We start from the raw sequence: 18237 nt of genomic DNA, 5'->3' as shown, positions 1-18237 counted from the left end.
TGCCGAGATATATCATATCTTGTGTAATTAAGTTGAAAATGCTGCATTTTGAAATTGAAAATAGCCATCATAGGCCCTTATCGTCAATTTGAATGACGACAGATAATTTTCACAAAAGGGCATATGACGGCCATTTTGAATGTTTAAATACAATATTTATCACCTAAATTACACAAGATATGATATATTTTTGTTATAAATGATGTTTTCAGACAATATTTCACTCATACAACACCATTTAGTCAAGCAAAGCCAAATTATGTTGAAATCATTTTTTTTCCATTTACATGGTACATAATATACCGTAAGGGCCTGTAGTAGCCATTTTTACTTTTAAAATACAGTATTTGTCACCTAACTGGCAGAATAAATGATATATCTTGTTAGAAATTATGCTTTCAGGCAATATTTTACTCATGGATCAATACAACGTACATTTATGGTGCTCACTCCTGTGAATATTAGTTTCCCAGTTCGCATTATACATAATACAGTCAATGTCTATGGCGGCCAATTTGAAAGTCAAAATACAGTATTTAACACAAACTATATTTCGTTCGAGATCTACTCCATTTACGTGTACTACGAATATTCATTATGGTTTTTTTTTTTAGACAGTATTACGTAACTTTATCACATACATATGCATTTTAGTGCCACCTCTTGTAATTTCTTTGGTCCTCTTTCTCATTGTACATAATACTGTTAGGGTCTTAGGCAGCAATTTTGAATATCAAAATACAACATTTATCACATATATGGTATATTAAATGATAAATTTCGCTAACAATTATGTTTTTAGTCAGTATTCCACTCGTTTATCTTAATAATATGCATTTTAGTGCTCACTCTTGTGATTTTTTTGGCCCCCTTTGCCATTGTACATAATACTGTTTTGGCCAGTGGCGGCTATTTTAAATATCAAAATACAGAAATGTTCCCATACATGATATAATAAATGATATATCTCGTTAGTAATGACGATTTGCATACAGAACTTCGTTCATAGATCACGATTTCTTGCAGTTTAGTGCTCATTTTTTGTGAAAATTAGTTTTCCCTATTCATGTTGCACATAATAGAGTATACAGAGGCCTATGGCGGCCATTATGATCCAGAAAATAGATATTTTGTCAAAAATTATTTTTTCAGCGAGTATTTCACTCCTGCCACACACTTTCATGTATTTTGTTGCCAATGTGCGGGCAATTTTATGATTTTCATGGGTAATTTGCATATTTTGGCGGCCATATTGGATTTTGCCCATTTGTGGAAAATGCTCAAGGTTACACGAGTGGCATCATTCAGATTCGTAATCAGCACCCTCAAATTGACAAGAAACCATCAAAAAATATAATATATATGTAAAAACAAGGATATGCCTCTTCTATCCTGTACTAATTAAGAATAAATAGTATGTGAAAAGATCTTAATAACTCGAGCAAATCATTTGATTTGACTGCCCATTTCCTTCATTATGGCGCAAGCCATTCTCGTCACTCTGATAAAACATGTCGTTTTGCGCTCAAGCATGAACAAAATATATCGTGGTGTCATCTAATAGAGAAGATTTTAGAGATATTACACAATGATACTTCATTAATAAGCGTAATTTTGACAGCTTTTCCAAAATGTAACGTTTTCCATACGCTCTCTCTATAATTATAGCGAAGGAAAATTGTAAGAACCTTACTTGGTGTTGGTACTTCCAATGCTAAAACTGCCATAATGAGCGTAGAATGGATTGTTATCGTAATCAACCATATCGATTCTGAGTTCGACTCCATCTTTAGCAAGTAAGTAGAGTTGGTCTAATCCCAACCAGTATTCGCCCTCGACGTCACCAAATCCACGAACATACTCGGTATAATTGCGGTAAAAATCCACAGATCCGTCATAACGTTTCTGTATGCACATTATTATTGTGAAGGATGTGGTATGTGAAAAAAATTATCGAATAGTGAGCGTGCAAGAGAAGGTTGAGTTTAGATACGTTGGAATATTTCAGAAAAATTGTGAGCGGGCGAACCGAGCAAGTCTACAAAATTCTACTTATTTGGCCTATATTAACATGATGAAGAGGCCAGAATGAAATGGTGGATAGAGCGAAAGTTCTTTTAAAAAAAAATTAAAAAAAAAAGGAAAAAAAAAGATGCGATTAAGCAAAAATATTGACCATCTTAATAAAACATAAACATCGGATAGATTCATTTCACACCGAGAACCTAGCGGAACGTACCTGGAAGATTGTCCACCCTCCGCTATCGGTGGTCATATCGCAGTAGACATCGGTCAGTCCCACACCGCTAGGAGAGATGGCATAGACACCACTTGTTTGATGCCCCATTGAATAGAGCATCTTACATGAATTCACATCTAAATTTCCTTTAGTTGTGGTTTCAGGTAAAGCCTCCGTAGAAGGAATTGTTGTAGGGTGTGACAAAGTTGTAGCCGCATCGTCTGTCGTATGTTCTGATGGAGTTGTCGAATAACCTGACGTATGTTCCTGCGAATATATTGTTGTACCATTGGTCGCAGGTTCTGATGGAGTAGTTGAAGAGCCTGTCATTGGGGTCATTGCTTGTTCTGACGAAGCTTCAGGTGATCCAATGGATGAAAGTTCTGGTGAAGTTGTCGAACTTCCTCCACCAGGAGTTTCTTGGGGTGGTGATGCATCCATGGGAGTATCTATACGATATTGACATAAAAAACAATTACCGATGGTGATTGTGTTGGGACAGAACTTCCTGTAGGAACATGGAAGAACGCCTAGCTTAGCCGGGTAATATCCCAGGTAACAAGCCAACGTTGGCTCCACGTTGGAAACTTGAAAGTCGTTGGACGTTGGAAAAACTTGATGGATTAACGTTGAATCGACGTTGGAAACTAGTTTGATGGAAAGATGATGGACAATCAACAATGACACGACGTTGGCAACGTTGGAAACGTGTTAGTTGGGGAGTTGTTGGACAGTCGACAATGTCACAACGTTGGAAACACGTTTGATTGGATAGTTGTTGAACAGCCAGCAAAGGCACAACGTTGGCAACGTTGGAAACTAGTTCGCTGGAAAGTTGTTGAACAACCGACAATGGCACAACGTCGACAAAGTTGGAAACTAGTTTGTTGGAGATTTGTTGGACGGTCGACAATGGCACAACGTTGGAGACTAGTAAGTTGGAGAGTTGTTGGACAGTCGACAATGTCTCAACGTTGGAGACACGTTTGATTGGATAGTTGTTGACAGCCAGCAAATGCACAACGTTGGCAACGTTGGAAACTAGTTCGCTGGAAAGTTGTTGAACAATCAACAATGACACGACGTTGGCAACGTTGGAAACTTGTACGTTAGTTGGAGAGTTGTTGGACAGTCGACAATTGCACAACGATGGAAACTAGTAGGTTGGAGATTAGTTGGATAGTCGACGATGACACAAGGTTGGCAACGTTGGAAACTAGTTCGATGGAAAGTTGTTGAACAACCAACTATATGGCACAACGTTGTCAAAGCTAGAAACTAGTTCGATGGAGATTTGTTGGATAGTCGACGATGGCACAACGTTGGAAACTGGTAGATTGGAGATTAGTTAGATAGTATACAATGACACAACGTTGATAAAGCTGGAAACTAGTTAGATGGGAGGTTGTTGAACAACTGACACTGGCACAACGTTGGAAACTGGTAGATTGGAGATCAGTAGGATAGTCGACGATGACACAACGTTGGCAACGTTGGAAAGTTGTTGAACAACAGACAATGGCACAACATTGGAAACTAGTGTGTTGGAGATTTGCTGGACAGCCAATAACGTCACAACGTTGGAAACGCGTGTTTGATTGGATAGGTGTTGAACAGCCAACAAAGGCACAGCGTTGACTACGTCGGAAACTAGTTCGATGGAGAGTTGCTGAACAACCGACAAAGGAACAACGTTGGAAACTATTTTCTTGGAGATTTGTTGGACAGTCGACAATTGCTTATTCTCTGCTTATGTAACATTGAAGTTCTCACAATATATGCAACTCCATCTCCATAGGCTTGACTATCTGATAATAACATAAAGTTGTTTATTTAAATACGTTAACACTTCATATTGACTGGATATTATAATTGCACATGGAAACAAACACTCTTTATTATTAAGTTCTTTGTTTTATTAAGTAATGCATCTAAACATATATTGCCATTTTATCTGATTTTATTTTGTATATTTGTAAACCCCGACTAGTGAGGAGAGCTTCATAACAGAAACTAGTTTTTCTTTTAGTCATCCTCAGGCACTAGTCGGTGGTAATTTATTCCTCTTGTATATATTCTTATTGTCTTTTGCCTGGAAATAAAAAAAAAATAATAAAAAAAATAAAAAATGGCACAACGTTGACAAAGGAGTGGAAACTAGTTTGACGGAGAGTTGTTGAACAACGGACAATGGCACAACGTGGACAGCGTAATTGGAATAGTTTATTGGAGAGTTGTTGACAGTTAACATTGACACAATGTTGGAAACTATAGTTTGTTGGATATTTGTTTGACAGTCAACATAATATCCCGGCATAATATACACAGTGTTGAGAACGTTAGAAACTGGTTCATTGGAGAATTGATAATGATATACAGACGACTACTCGCATAATTATTAATGGGGCCAAGGGGGGGGGGGTCGATCAAGTAAGTTTGCTTGTCTATCCATGTCACCCTTGGTATCCCCCAGCAATAAGGGGAAAAGAAATCGAGAGAGAAGGAAAATAATGGGAAGGGAAAGAGGAACTAAAACTAAGTCTAAGGGGAAAACAAAAATAAAGATGGGGTAGAATAGAGAGGCTACATGCACCGGGGGATGCAAATGTGTCGATTAATATAGAAAATAAAGGAGAAAAACAAGAAAAAAAATGTAGTTCAAGACCAGAATTTCCAGAAACGCCCTCGTCCTTTGCAGCTGGCTCGGCCTTTCACAGTAAGTACGAGATAATTCATAGGCCTACCGTCACATAACTAGAAGAAATTGAAGAAGGAAATACAAGCATCAAATGTGCCTATTTAAAAATACCATACTATTATGATGCGCAGAATTAGTCTCGACGTCGGACTCCTTCTGTCATGTCTGTGTAGTCTGCTTCCTTCAATTTTGAACTTGAAGAATCTGGTAGAATTTGGACTGGATAGTGGATATAGACAATTGAATTCCAGAATATCTAGTGATCTGGAACAGTACTTATAAGCTGCATATTTAGGACCTACAATCTACAGTGGAATTTTCTTTGCACTTGCAGATAATCGGTAACTGCAACCATTGATCCCCTCCGAAAGATCCCGGAGTCAGCTTCTGTGCGCGTACAGTCCGACGCTACTATATTCGTGTAAGTAGTAGTAAAGTAGTACTTAACACCAGTCACTGCACAGTATAACATACTAACTAACCTCGTAATTAGCTTGTGTGAGTGACTAATATAATACTAACCTCGCAATACGTGTGAGTGGGAACGAGTATGCGATTCCAAGGGCAAGGCAACAGTCATTGGGTGATTTCAATAATTTCAAGTACAGCTAGTGTTGAAATCTGGTGTTGGAGTTGTGACAACACCGTACTTGAATCAGGCTGGTGTTGAGATTGACCTTGGAAAATATGGTGTATTTCCGGCAGTTTGTGTTGAAGGCTGGTGTTGATTGTCATCTGCTGAACCCAACACTGCACTGTGGCTGCATGGTGTTGATGATCTACAAGCAATTTCCCCATTCAGCAACACCGGCCCCCAGGGATTGGGAGAATCGTGATTTAAAGTTCAGTGTTGGTGTTGATGAACTGTAGCTCACGAACAGGGGGCGAACACGACGAACCATCTCCGTAAAATTATCTTTTACATTTAAGATGAGAGCAAATCATTAGAGTTTTAATACATTTCAATGAAAAATAATATTACGCTTGGTGTTGGAGCTCAGTTCAGCAGCCCTTTCACGCTCTCAACACCGTACACCGTACTTGAAATCACCCAATGACTTGCTACCTGGCATTCCTGCCTTATTTATTATACGCTGCCTTGAATTGACCTGGTCGGTCCTGCCTGGCCTAACCTGGACCGAGTGTTTTCCAACTGCAGTCAAACCTGTAGTTGCTATGTGAGGCATGCTACACTTGACGCTGAAATATCATTTAATAGTTATGGCACGAGCGAGACTGGGCCATGGCCATGCATATTGAGATATCAGTTGACTTCTATCTTAATAAAAAAGAGGCACTCTTTAGTTACAGTAGGCAGTAGTTACGTTACTCTGAGTGAGGCCAAGTTACGCGACCTTCCTTTTAGATTTTGTAAATACTGAGAGACTGCAATTACACATGTGAGTTTTTGTGATAAATAAATATCACACGTAATTCTCTTGATTCCTCTTAATTATGTGAAGAGACTTGTAACAGAAAGAATGAAAAGAAATAAATAGCTGTAATAATAGTTGTAATGTTTTTTGATAGAATCATGAACAGGTTACAGATGATGATGGCACAGTGTTGAAAACTGTTTGATGGAGATGGTGCATCGTTGGATTTGTTTAAAATTAGACCAACAAAGAATCAACGTTACAATATACAAATAGCGAATAGGTATGAGTGCGATGGTGCGAGATTTCGCATGAGGTGAAAGAAAGATGCTCTATTCAACGAGGCGTGAGCCGAGTTGAATAGAGCGTTTCTTTCTTTCACCGAATGAGAAATCTCGCACCATTGCACGAATAAGAATATTCGCTATTTGTGTTGTACAACGCCTCAAAATTTAGCGAAAATATGAAAAAACAAAGAGTTTATCCCTATAGTAATCTATGAAAAGGGAGCAAAAATACCGAAAGCAGAAAGCAAAATCCCACAAGCGCACATGACCTTGGGCAGCCTTGCGCATTTAGCCAGCTGGCTTATACGCGTATTGTTCATTTTTACCGAGCGCAATGAATTAAATCGTATTGTGACGTCACCTCCTAAAGTCGTGCAACGGTACACTTTGGACGGTACATTTTGGATGGTACGTCTTTTGTGCAACGGTACGAATGTTTGACATTCAGCCTCCCATTTGCTCGCGTACAACAAGCTAAGTAGGCGTTGTACAACAACATTTAACCGATATTAGACAAACATTGAATCAACGTTTACGCTAACATTGGACTAAAGTTGAATCAACTTTCCATCAACATTGGACCAACATTATACGAACGTTGGATCAACGTCACCCAACGTTGGACCAACATTGGACCAACGCTGCCAAACCTGCCTCATCTGGACAATGATTATGCACTCATGAATATTCATTACATCAGTAAATGACCAAAATTTTAGGTAATATTGCTATAATAATTAGAGTATTTATGTTTATTCAATATTTCCACCATGAAAAGTTTCAGAAAAGTATGTGGCTCCATTACCATATCATTTATAATCAAAACATATTATTCTAAGTGAAATATTCAAGGTTAAGTGTGGAAAATGATATTAACTGTATTCTGCCAAGTATAGCAAAGTTGCTCTATATATAGGAGTCAATGACAGGATACAGTGGATAGGTGTAGGATGATAGGAATAGGATATAGGATTAGGATGTAGGATTTTAGGATAGGATAAGACATGATGATAAAGATTAGAGTGAAGAGTTGTAATGGTGGACTTCACCTTGAAACCAATTAAAGTTTTGTTAATTACTGCCATACGTTGGAATAACGTTGGAGCAATGTTGAAGCAACGTTGTGACAACGTTGTAACAATGTTGGAGCAATGTTGCCAGACAACGTTGGAGCATTGTTGCTGGACAGCGTTGAACCAACGTTGTAAACATAGTTGGACTGACGATGTATGCAAGTGCACGTCCATCGCTGCTTCAACGTTGCCCATCAACGTTGAAGCAATGCTGTTATTGATGACTCAGCCGACATTATACCAACGTTGGAGCATTGATGGTGGACAACGTTGAACTGACGTTGGAAATGTTGTTGGTCTGACGATGTATGGACGTGCACTTCTATCGATGATGCAACGTTGCTTACCAACGTTGTAGCAATGTTGTATTTGACTATTTAGCCAACATTGGATCAACGTTGCCAGACAACGTTGAAACATTGTTGCTGGACAACGTTGAACTGACGTTGGAAATGTTGTTGGTCTGACGATGTATGCGCGTGCACTTCTATCGATGATGCAACGTTGGCCTGCCAACGTTGAGGCAACGTTGGGAAAAAATTTCCCAACGTTGATCCAACGTTGGTCCAACGCTGTATTGTTACCTGGGATAGGAGCGCCTTGAGCACCTAACAAGGTGGATATGTGCGCAATATAAATACCCTATATTATTATTATTATTATCATAGATGAATGGAAGAGAGCAAAAACATTAGCAAAACCGGTCTGGTCTAGAAGAAACATTGATAGTAGCACTTTTCTCGATGAGACATTAAAGGAACAATGAAAAACATGATCCATGGTTCAAGAAAAGGAAGAAGACTGCACAGGATTGGGTCAATAAGAATCGTGCAAAATCGCGCTACCAAATTGCAAAAGAGTTAGGAGGAATGCACGATCCGACTTAAAGGACAAACGAGGAAAATCATTACGGAAGTGTTATCAGACCCTATGGCCCGTATTCTGAAGTCGGGTTTAACTTAAACTCAGGTTTAAAGTTGTGGTTTAAGTATGGAAAGCCAATTGTTACATAAATCACTAACAGTAGGGATATCATATTTCAGCTCATTTGGCTCTCAAATCATTCATAATTGTCTAGGAAGTATATATAGATTATTGTCTTCACCATCGATGAATCAAGAAAGAGCACAGTAAACATAAGAAACGTACAACTTATTAAAAAAAATTGATACTTTTGGCTGTCCATACTTAAACCACAACTTTAAACCTGAGTTTAGCTTAAACCTGACTTCAGAATACGGGCCTATCACTTTAGCCATGGAGCTATTACAGATAAACATGGGCCACGGAACCGAGAAGGGGGGCTGGGGGCTTGTTTTACCATTGGTCGTAGGTTCTGATGGAGTAGTCGAAGAGCCTGACATTGCTTGTTCTGACGAAGCTTCAGTTGATCCACTGGATGAAATTTCTGGCGAAGTTGTCGAACTTCCTCCATCGAGAGTTTCTAGTGGTGGTGATGCATCCGTAGGAGTCTCTACGATATTGACATAATAATACAAAGACGATATAATAATGCTAATTAAAAAACTATTTACGGATGGTGATTGTATTGGGACAAAACTTCTTGTAGTAGAAACATGGACACATATCATGATCATGATGATGGAAGAAAGCAAAAACGTTAACGAATCCGGACTGGCCGGCCTATAGAAGATAGTGTAAAGGCACATTGTACTATTATCGATAAGATATTTACGAAACACTGTAAAACACAGTCCATGGTTCAAGAAGAGGAAGCAGAATGCATAGGATGCAGTCAATACGAATCGTACAAAATTGCTCTTTGCAAAATATATAGTAGGAAAGCACGATCCGAAATAAAAGACAAACAAGGGGAAAAGTTAATAATGAAGTCTTTAATTAACCAGACCCTTCCACATTTACAGATTAACATGGCTTCAGCCCCACTTTTCCCAAAACTTTGTACAAAAACGCAAAAATGACCATGATTGCGATTTTGTGTATGTTCAGCCCCTCCCCCTTTCAAAATCGTTCCGCTGCCAATGAATAACATGTATAGACTTTTGCATATCTGGTGCAACAAAGCAATTTGGTCAGAAGCAAAACTCTACAATGTCACACAAAAATAACAATTCGAAGAGCACCTGTAACAGATGCGGCTCCTCCAGAAATACTTAAACACGATAAACCACACGCCGGTTACAGTATCTCTTTAGCATATTATAGGAACAGGAAGATCCGGGAGGAAGATGCGCCAAATGGCTCGAGGGAACCGGTCATAATACCCATCTAAAGAAAGGTGAAATAAGCAACTGTAATCCAAATAGCCTAGAAAATATTTTTGCGAAATCTTATGATGTAAGGGGACATAGGCCTATCATGTCCAAAATATATGTAGAAGATCGTTTTTATGCACTCACCATTTCTTTTCGGTAAAACACAGACAAAATGGCGCCAAGATGGGAGTTTTACCAGAACTGGTTCAGGATCGTTTGATGTTGATGCTAATCTTCGAATGAATTGAATCGATCTCCCTCCAGATAGAGTGATGTTCTTACATGATAAGGGGTCTGGGTCGCAAAGCTCTTTTGATATTCAGCAACTGTATTGTTAAAAAAAATCGACAAGACGGTAATTTTGATCGTTTATGCGTTTCCCCGAATATTTCTTTTAAATATGTAAAGTACTGAAGTATGAACTAAACTGGAAGTTACAACAAATAAAAGTGGGATCACGGGATCTGTGATACATTCGTGATCATTCCGAGTGTTTTCTCCACAATTTACTTTACTGTTGAAAAGATAGTAAGGATTGGCTATGTTATAATCCAACATTACATTCTCTTCACAGATTATACCGCGATTTATAAATCGCAAAAATATTATAAGAAGAAAGTGTATGATTAAAAACAGGGTCACTTTATATTCTTATTGATATTGTTATTCTGATTATTATTTTAGTTATTTTTTCTATGTTGTTTTTCTTTTTGTCTACAGTAATTATGAGATGTTCTGTTTGTAATCATGATAATCAATACAAATAAAAAAGGGTCAAAATATCAAATTCAAACTTACCACCATGAACGAAACTCACTGGAATGAGGAACAGGAAGGGAGGGAAACTCTGTGATGAGCATACAACAGACTGAAAGAAGCAGAAAGATATATCAATTAAGAATTCCATGACGATTGTGATGGACGTAACTGAATACAAAATAAATTTTCCCTAAATAAATCGAACATTAAAAAAGAATAAGGACTTGTTTTCAAGACTGTTCAAGGAGGGAGAGAGAGATATATATATGGAGAGATGAGGGGGGGGGGGACAAATACAGGAGTGCAACGTGTACATAACTGGCAACTATTTTAGTTCATTTTTTTTTATTGACCAAGAAAGGAAATGGAAAATTGGCCTAAGAAGTAAAAGTAAACATCATGAAACCGTAATTATGTCCATGATAATTCATGACGGATATGAAATCTGCGATAATGATAATAATAATAAAGATAATAGTAATAATAATAATAATAGAAAGTATGAGCTTACCATGATTACTGATGTTTTTTTCATGCACCGAGTCCTGAGAGCAGCAGAAGGAAATCTTCAAATAGTTTCGTAAAGTGTGAAAGAGGTATAGTTCCTCTCTCGGAATGAAGAATGTGTTCATCTGAATGTGCCGTTGTTACAGTAATGATATCAACATTTTATATCGAGGCCTCCCATCCGCTGCATGGGAGAATAACGCCATCGAGCCAAGGACGTTTGTATGAAGGACATAATTAGCTATCACAAAGACGTTCATGAATATTATATTTATTCTGCAATTTCTGGCCTTTGATATTGATGCTCATCAAATTGGTATACACTATATATAAAGTATCAAGTTGTCGTGATGGTATAAACGATAATTGTGAATTTTATTTAAAGGTTCGCTTAATTATGGCAACTTTTGCTGAAGTTTACCGAGGATAAGAGTCAATATGTGCACTCTGGCAAACAGATTTAAGCAAAATAAAAAAATATTGCCTTAGATTTTGTTGAATGGGATAGGCCCTTTACACAACTCTGACATAGTAATTAGTTTGATTAGTTTCAGTTTACATTTAGAGAGTTGTTGTGACAATTTCTGAGTTTATTTTATGATATCAAAGAAGCCTGAAATACGAACAGCAGATGAATTTCAAAAGAAAGCATTTCCGATACGTGTTGAACCCTAAGAGACACGGACTGAGTAATATTATGTAAATAATGTTTTTCTTGGTTACGCAAAATGACCAATTAGATCTCGCCCTGTAAGGGCGGTTTCGTGCATTCTTAATTAACGATACTCGACTCTTAAAAAAAAACCGGTTGCTGATACTTCAGCAGAGTTGTCTGTGTTTAATTTTGGTTGCATCTTTTTCTATCATTTCATTATATGGTTTGACCCGGAACAAATTGCAACAAATGATTTTTCAACTGTTTTTTGTACTATTTGACCTCAGGAATAACATACTAAAAATCTACCAAAATCCGCATGTGGGAAAGTAGTTATTTTCAAGATGGCGTCCAAGATGGCCGCCATTCACTGAAAATGGATATAACTCACTCATTATCCACCCTAGAATCCTATTTAGGTACATATTCCATGTTCCAGTGGGTAAAATAATTTATTGATACAAGTTAGAGTGAATATTAGTGTTCTTGGGTACCAGGAAATTCCAAGATGGCGCCCAAAATGGCTTCCGGAGGCTAAAAAACAAAAAATTCATTTATTACTTACTTAAGTGGCTTTAATTTTGTTTTCATTCAATGGTTTTGATGGTGAAGTAGTACATCGGTACAAGTTACAAGGACAGCCAGTGGTCTGGTGTGTCCAAAAATCCACGATGGCTTCCAAAAATTGAGTTTAAAATGGCTGTTGATACTTAAAATTGACATAGCTCATATAATATCCACCTGGGAGATATGATTTCGGTGTCTAGACCATGCTTTCAATTGTCAAATAATACATTGGGATAAGTTAAAAGGACGAAGGGTGGTCAAAGTTTGCCCAAAAGTCCACAGTGGCTTAAAAAATAGTATAAATTAGCCGCTGGTATTTACAAATGGATATAGCTCATGTAATATCCATCAAGGGTATATGATTTCGATGTCTTTACCATGGTTTTAAAAGTCAGAAAATTAGTTACAAGGACAGTCAGTGGTCCAGTATGTCGTCATTCCAAGATGGCTTCCAAAAAATCGGAGTCTAAAGTGACTGCTGTTACTTTTAAAATTGACATAGTTCATTTAAAATCCACCAAGAAGATATGATTTCGGTGTACACACTTTGGTTTCATGGTTGAAATAATACGTTTGGACTGGTTACATGGATATGCAGTTGTCCAAGAGGGTTTTCAAAAAAGACATCTAAAACGATTCATATCACTCATTATAAAATAGCTGTATTATTTCAAGCATCGCGATTGGTCAATACGCGTCACATGACATCCAACTTTTTTTGTGCACTGCACGGTAGTGCAAAAGGTGTGCAACGAAAATTGACATTGCACGCTCGAGCAAACCAGTGCGGTAAAATCCAACAAAACTGTACTGTAACTTTTAAAAAAATTGTTTCTGTGTTGCTATTTTATAAAACAAATAATGCACTTGCTCTGTCGTGCGTAAAAGTAAATGCAGAGAAAGCTCGGTTTCTTCAGATGGAGCACACTGGGCACTCGCCGCAAGCGGCTCGTGCACAGTGCGACGATCCTATCTAAAGAAACCTCGCGTGCTCTGCATTTCCACTAACGCACTCGGCTGCATGCATTATTTGTATAATAATGGTCAGAGTTCTGCAATATCTATCTGTAAGAAATAATGTTGGTGTTTAAATTTTGGTATGAAGGGTCAAATGATACATTCGGACAAGTAATAAGGATGGTTAGTATTCCATTTTGTCAAAAAAATCCATGGCGGATTCTAAAATTTCATCAAAATGGGTGCTGTTACCAACTCATGAAACAATATGATAATTTATCCCCATGCATTTAAGTGTAGGCACCAAGATTATTTTTCACAGGTGGATACTGTATGAACTATGTCAATTTTTAATTAACAGCAGTCACTTTACAACCCATTTTTACAGCCAACTTGGATTTTAAGGCAAAATGGATAACTGCATATCATGGTAACCAGTCACAAAGTATTTTTTTACCCTTGAAACCCTATAGTGTAGATACCAAAATAATATCCCCAATGTGTATTTGTAATGTTCTCTATCTAATTTTAAGTAACAACAGTCATTTAAGACCCCCAATTTTAAAGCCATCTTCAATTTTCGGACATACCTGACATCTGACTGTCCTTTCAATTTAACCCAATGTATTACTTGACCCTTTAAACTCTATAGTGTAGACAGTAAAATCATACCTCCGAGGTGTATTTGTAATTAAGTAACAACAGTCAAGTTTCACCCCATTTTTCAAGTCATCTTGTAACTTACCCTAGTGTATTACTAGGCCCTTTAAACCATGGTTTAGACACCGAACTCATATTCCCCAGACACATATTGAACAAACTATCTCATTTTATTAGTAACATCAGACATATTTTAACTCCATTTTTGGAAGCCATCTTGGAATTTCGGACATACTAGATCACTGACTGTCATTGTAACTTGTCCTAATATATGATTTGACCCTTAAAACCATAGTTTAGACACCGAAATCAAATCACAGGCGGATATAAAATAAGTATTAGCAGCCATTTTAGAATCAATTTTTGGAAGCCATATTGGATTTTTGGTCATACCAGACCACTGACTGTCCTTAAAACTTGTCCTAATGAATATTTTGACCCTTGAAACCAGTGGTTTAGACACCAAAATCACATCTCTCAGGCCGATATGAAATGAGCTTTGTCCGCTTTAAGAATAAGCAGCCTATTTTTAAGATCAATTTTTGGAAGCCATCTTCGATTTTTGGACATATCAGATCACTGACAGTCCTTGTAACTTATCCTAATGTATTAATTGACCCTTGAAACCACTGTGGTTTAGATACCAAAATCACATCTCTCGGGCCAATATGAAATGAGCTTTGTCCGCTTTAAGAATAAGCAGCCTATTTTTAAGATCAATTTTTGGAAGCCATCTTCGATGTTTGGACATATCAGATCACTGACACTCCTTGTAACTTATCCTAATGTATTATTTGACCCTTGAAACCAGTGGTTTAGACATTGAAGTCACATCTCCCATGCCAAAATGAAATGAGTTATGTCCGCTTTAAGTATTAGCAGCCATTTAAGACTCAATATTTGGAACCCATCGCGGATTTTTGCACATACTAGACCACTGACTTTCCTTGTAACTTGTCCCAATGTATTATTTGACCCATTTAACTATGGCATAGACACACAAATCATTATGTCCAGTGGCGTAGACAGGTTCGTACACCTGGGGGGGATGACTGGGCTGCCAACGCTAGTGAGGGCGCGAAGCGCCCGAGCGAGGGAGCGAAGCGACCGAGCGGGGGGAGGGTGTGGGAGGGGGGTGGCCCCCCTCCGACGGTAGGGAGCTTTTGCAATTTTGAACTTGAAATCGTGCAATCTGATGCATACTTAATGAGGTAAAATAACACACACAAGCGCGCGCGCACGCACACACACACATACTCACACACACACACACACACGGGTGCGCGCACCACACACATACTACGCCTTGATGACAGACCCTGTCGCAGAAGGAATCGCAATCTCTTGAAGACCTTCATCAGTGCTCGTTGGGCTGTTTCCTGCTGTTGACGGCGGTTGGCGTCCATTTTGACATCGATTTTAGCCTCAGGTTTCAAGGAAATCGCTGCCTTTGCGACTCTGTGACAATTTGAAGCCTTGTGGCTCTCAAATCTGGGTGATGCCTTTTTCCAATTACAAAAGCCGACTGAAACAAATGCTGGTTCTTTGTTCTTGGCCAATTTCAAGAGTCCGCGTTTTTCTGCCTGTGCACAGTAGAAACACAGTACCCGTTTCAGGGAGGGTTCGTAATGGATCCAGGGGTAGCTTTGGTACCATTTGGCTTGAAACAGAATTTTCTGTTTTAGTTTCTACTACGGGAATGGAAGAAGTAGGGGGGTGATTGGGGCTAACCCAGTCGTCAAAACCGGCATCAGCTTCATCATCATCTTTCGCCTCAGATGCTCCATCACCCTCAACGGCACTTTCTTCTGGTTGAACTTCAGGAAGAACAGGCCTATCTCCGACATCATCCGATTTTGATGTAGACGGTTGTTCGTCATCATGTTCTTCTTTCTCATTGTGCTTGAAAAAAGAAGTGATCTTTGATGTTTTCAACTTCTTATTATGAGCCATCCTAGAATCCTAAAATCAATTCACGCTGTGAATTATGTAAGTGACACACTCACATATATTTCCCCCTTAAAAAGTTAAGGAAGACAAGGCCTCCTGCTGAGCGGACTCACCACGTGTTTTTGTTTTCTAGCTAACTGCCTTAGCGCGTCCCTTCTCTCCCCGCACGTAATGCGCACATAACACGGCGTACGCTCGTAATCCGCATCCCTGATTTTCAATAGCTTCTTTCACACGTTAAAAGCCAGTCTTGTGGTTATCTTGTGGTTATCTTGTGGTTTACAATCTTAGAGGTATCTTGTGGTTATCTTGTGGTTTGCCCCATTTGAACACGCAAAACTCGTGGTTATCTTTTGGTTTCCACACCACGAGATTGCGCGCACTGCAAAATATGCGCGATTAATCTTGTGGTTATCTTGTGGTTTCCAAACCACAAGATAACCACAAAATACTTGTAAGATTTTCTTTTTTTTACCGTCTGAATTGGCTTTCACCGTGTGAATGCGGCTAATAACAATAAACACAATTACAATAATGATGAGGATTATTATTATCATCATCATAATTATTATTATTATTAATATTATAGTTGTTATCATTATTATTATTACTATTATTATCATCATTATGACTTATTAAGTAACCAAATATCATTCCCCAAAACCTGGGGGGATGATTGTACATGCCATCCCCCCCACCTTGTGAGGTGGGGGGATGCATCCCCCTCATCCCCCCCCCCCCCGTTGTCTACGCCCCTGATTATGTCCCAGGTGGATATGAAATGAACTATGTCCATTTTAATGATCAACAGCCATTTTAAACATTTTTTTAAGCCATCTTGGATATTTGGACACACTAGACCACTGGCTGTCCTTGTAACTTGTTCAAATGTACTACTTCACCCTAAAAACCATTGAATAAAAACAAAATTAAAGCCACTTAGATGAATTGTGGATTTTCAGTCTACGGCAGCTATTTTGGGCGCCATCTTGGATTTGCCAGGTACACTGGAGGTGCTATAATTCACTTTAGCCTGTATCAACATTTTTTACCCCTAGACCATGGATTATTAACCGAAATAGGATTCTAGGGTGGATAATAAGTCAGTTGTATCCATTTTCAGTGAATTGCGGCCATCTTGGACGCCATGTTGAAAATAACCACTTAGCCCCGGATGCCCCGATTTTGGTAGATTTTTAGTATGTTATTCCTGAGGTCAAATTTTAAAAGATTAAAAAAAATTTTTTTTAAAGAGAAACATAACATTTTCTCCACCAAATTCATAAATACTCAGATCCGTCCCAACAGAGTGTTTAGAGAAAAGACATGCAATTTGCAAAATGGGTCACTTTAAATAGGCCCATCAAGGATTTGCCTTTTGAGGTAATGTGTCCGTCTCTATTGTAACGCGAGACTCTATCAAAATAACCTTTTAAAAATAGTATGCTGCCGCCACAATAGTTTAGAGAGATATTGAGCTCTCGATCAAGTATTATTTAACACTTGACCGTGATGAAGAACTTTTCCTCGATGAGAACTTTAATTAATTAAATGCCTAGTAAACCTCCAATCAGACTAGCCGTCTCATGATGCAGCGTTATAATTATAGTAGTTTGATTTTTCTCCGAGATTTTTCTCCACTTTCTCCAAATCCACTTCTTGATTGTTGGGGTGGACTTGGCTTTTATGATATAGAAATACAATAACAAGACAATTAGTATAACTTAATACAACGCAACAACGAAGTGAAGATGCAGATAAATAACTAAAAAATGTATTTAAAAAGTGGGACATGGGAATATATGAATTACGCCTAAAAATGTTGTAAATTTTACGAGTCTTTCAATTCAATTCAATTCAATTCAATTCATTTATTTTCTCTTTCAATCTTTTTACATTTACAATGATAGTTCAATATACATATTTACAAAATATAACATTTAAATTATTTTTTTATAATACAATAATACCATGAAATCGAAAGGGAAGGAGACCAACTAAAAAGCAGAGCTTGTAGGGTGAAGGCCCCCTTTTATAAGTAAATTTTATGAATTAAAAATAAGATAAAATAAAGAAATAAACAATATATATATATACAAAGAGAAATTAATAAACACATTTACATATTAAGTTCTGAATTACATTACTTTGGGAAAAAACGATAATCTAATATGAATTCAGAAGATATTTTTTAAGTTTTCCTTTGAAATTGTGTATTGAATTACATTGTATAATATCCTTTGAAAAAGAATTCCATAATTTTGGACCAGTA

At 37.8% G+C, this 18237-nt stretch overlaps 1 protein-coding gene across 1 annotated transcript; it reads right to left on the bottom strand.

Moving 5' to 3' along the window:
• Nucleotides 1-1429: 1429 nt before the first annotated feature.
• On the bottom strand, nucleotides 1430-2683 carry LOC135155601 (microfibril-associated glycoprotein 4-like). The gene is made up of 2 exons (XM_064105102.1): nucleotides 2240-2683; nucleotides 1430-1905 (listed from the first exon to the last, which is right to left on the bottom strand). Exons 1-2 carry the CDS (start codon nucleotides 2678-2680, stop codon nucleotides 1690-1692), a joined length of 657 nt encoding a protein of 218 aa, XP_063961172.1. The 5' UTR covers nucleotides 2681-2683; the 3' UTR covers nucleotides 1430-1689.
• Nucleotides 2684-18237: the final 15554 nt, after the last annotated feature.

This window comes from Lytechinus pictus, chromosome 1 (assembly GCF_037042905.1).
Source record: "Lytechinus pictus isolate F3 Inbred chromosome 1, Lp3.0, whole genome shotgun sequence".
NCBI lineage: Eukaryota > Metazoa > Echinodermata > Echinoidea > Temnopleuroida > Toxopneustidae > Lytechinus > Lytechinus pictus.
This window is presented reverse-complemented; position numbering and strand designations above follow the sequence as displayed.

Bases quoted from the DNA above. Each gene is read 5' to 3' on its own strand.
- LOC135155601 (XM_064105102.1), bottom strand. From the start codon at position 2,680: ATGGATGCATCACCACCCCAAGAAACTCCTGGTGGAGGAAGTTCGACA. The intron at 1,906-2,239 runs GTACGTTCCGCT...ATGTGCATACAG, and splicing joins GAGGGTGGACAATCTTCCAG to AAACGTTATGACGGATCTGT.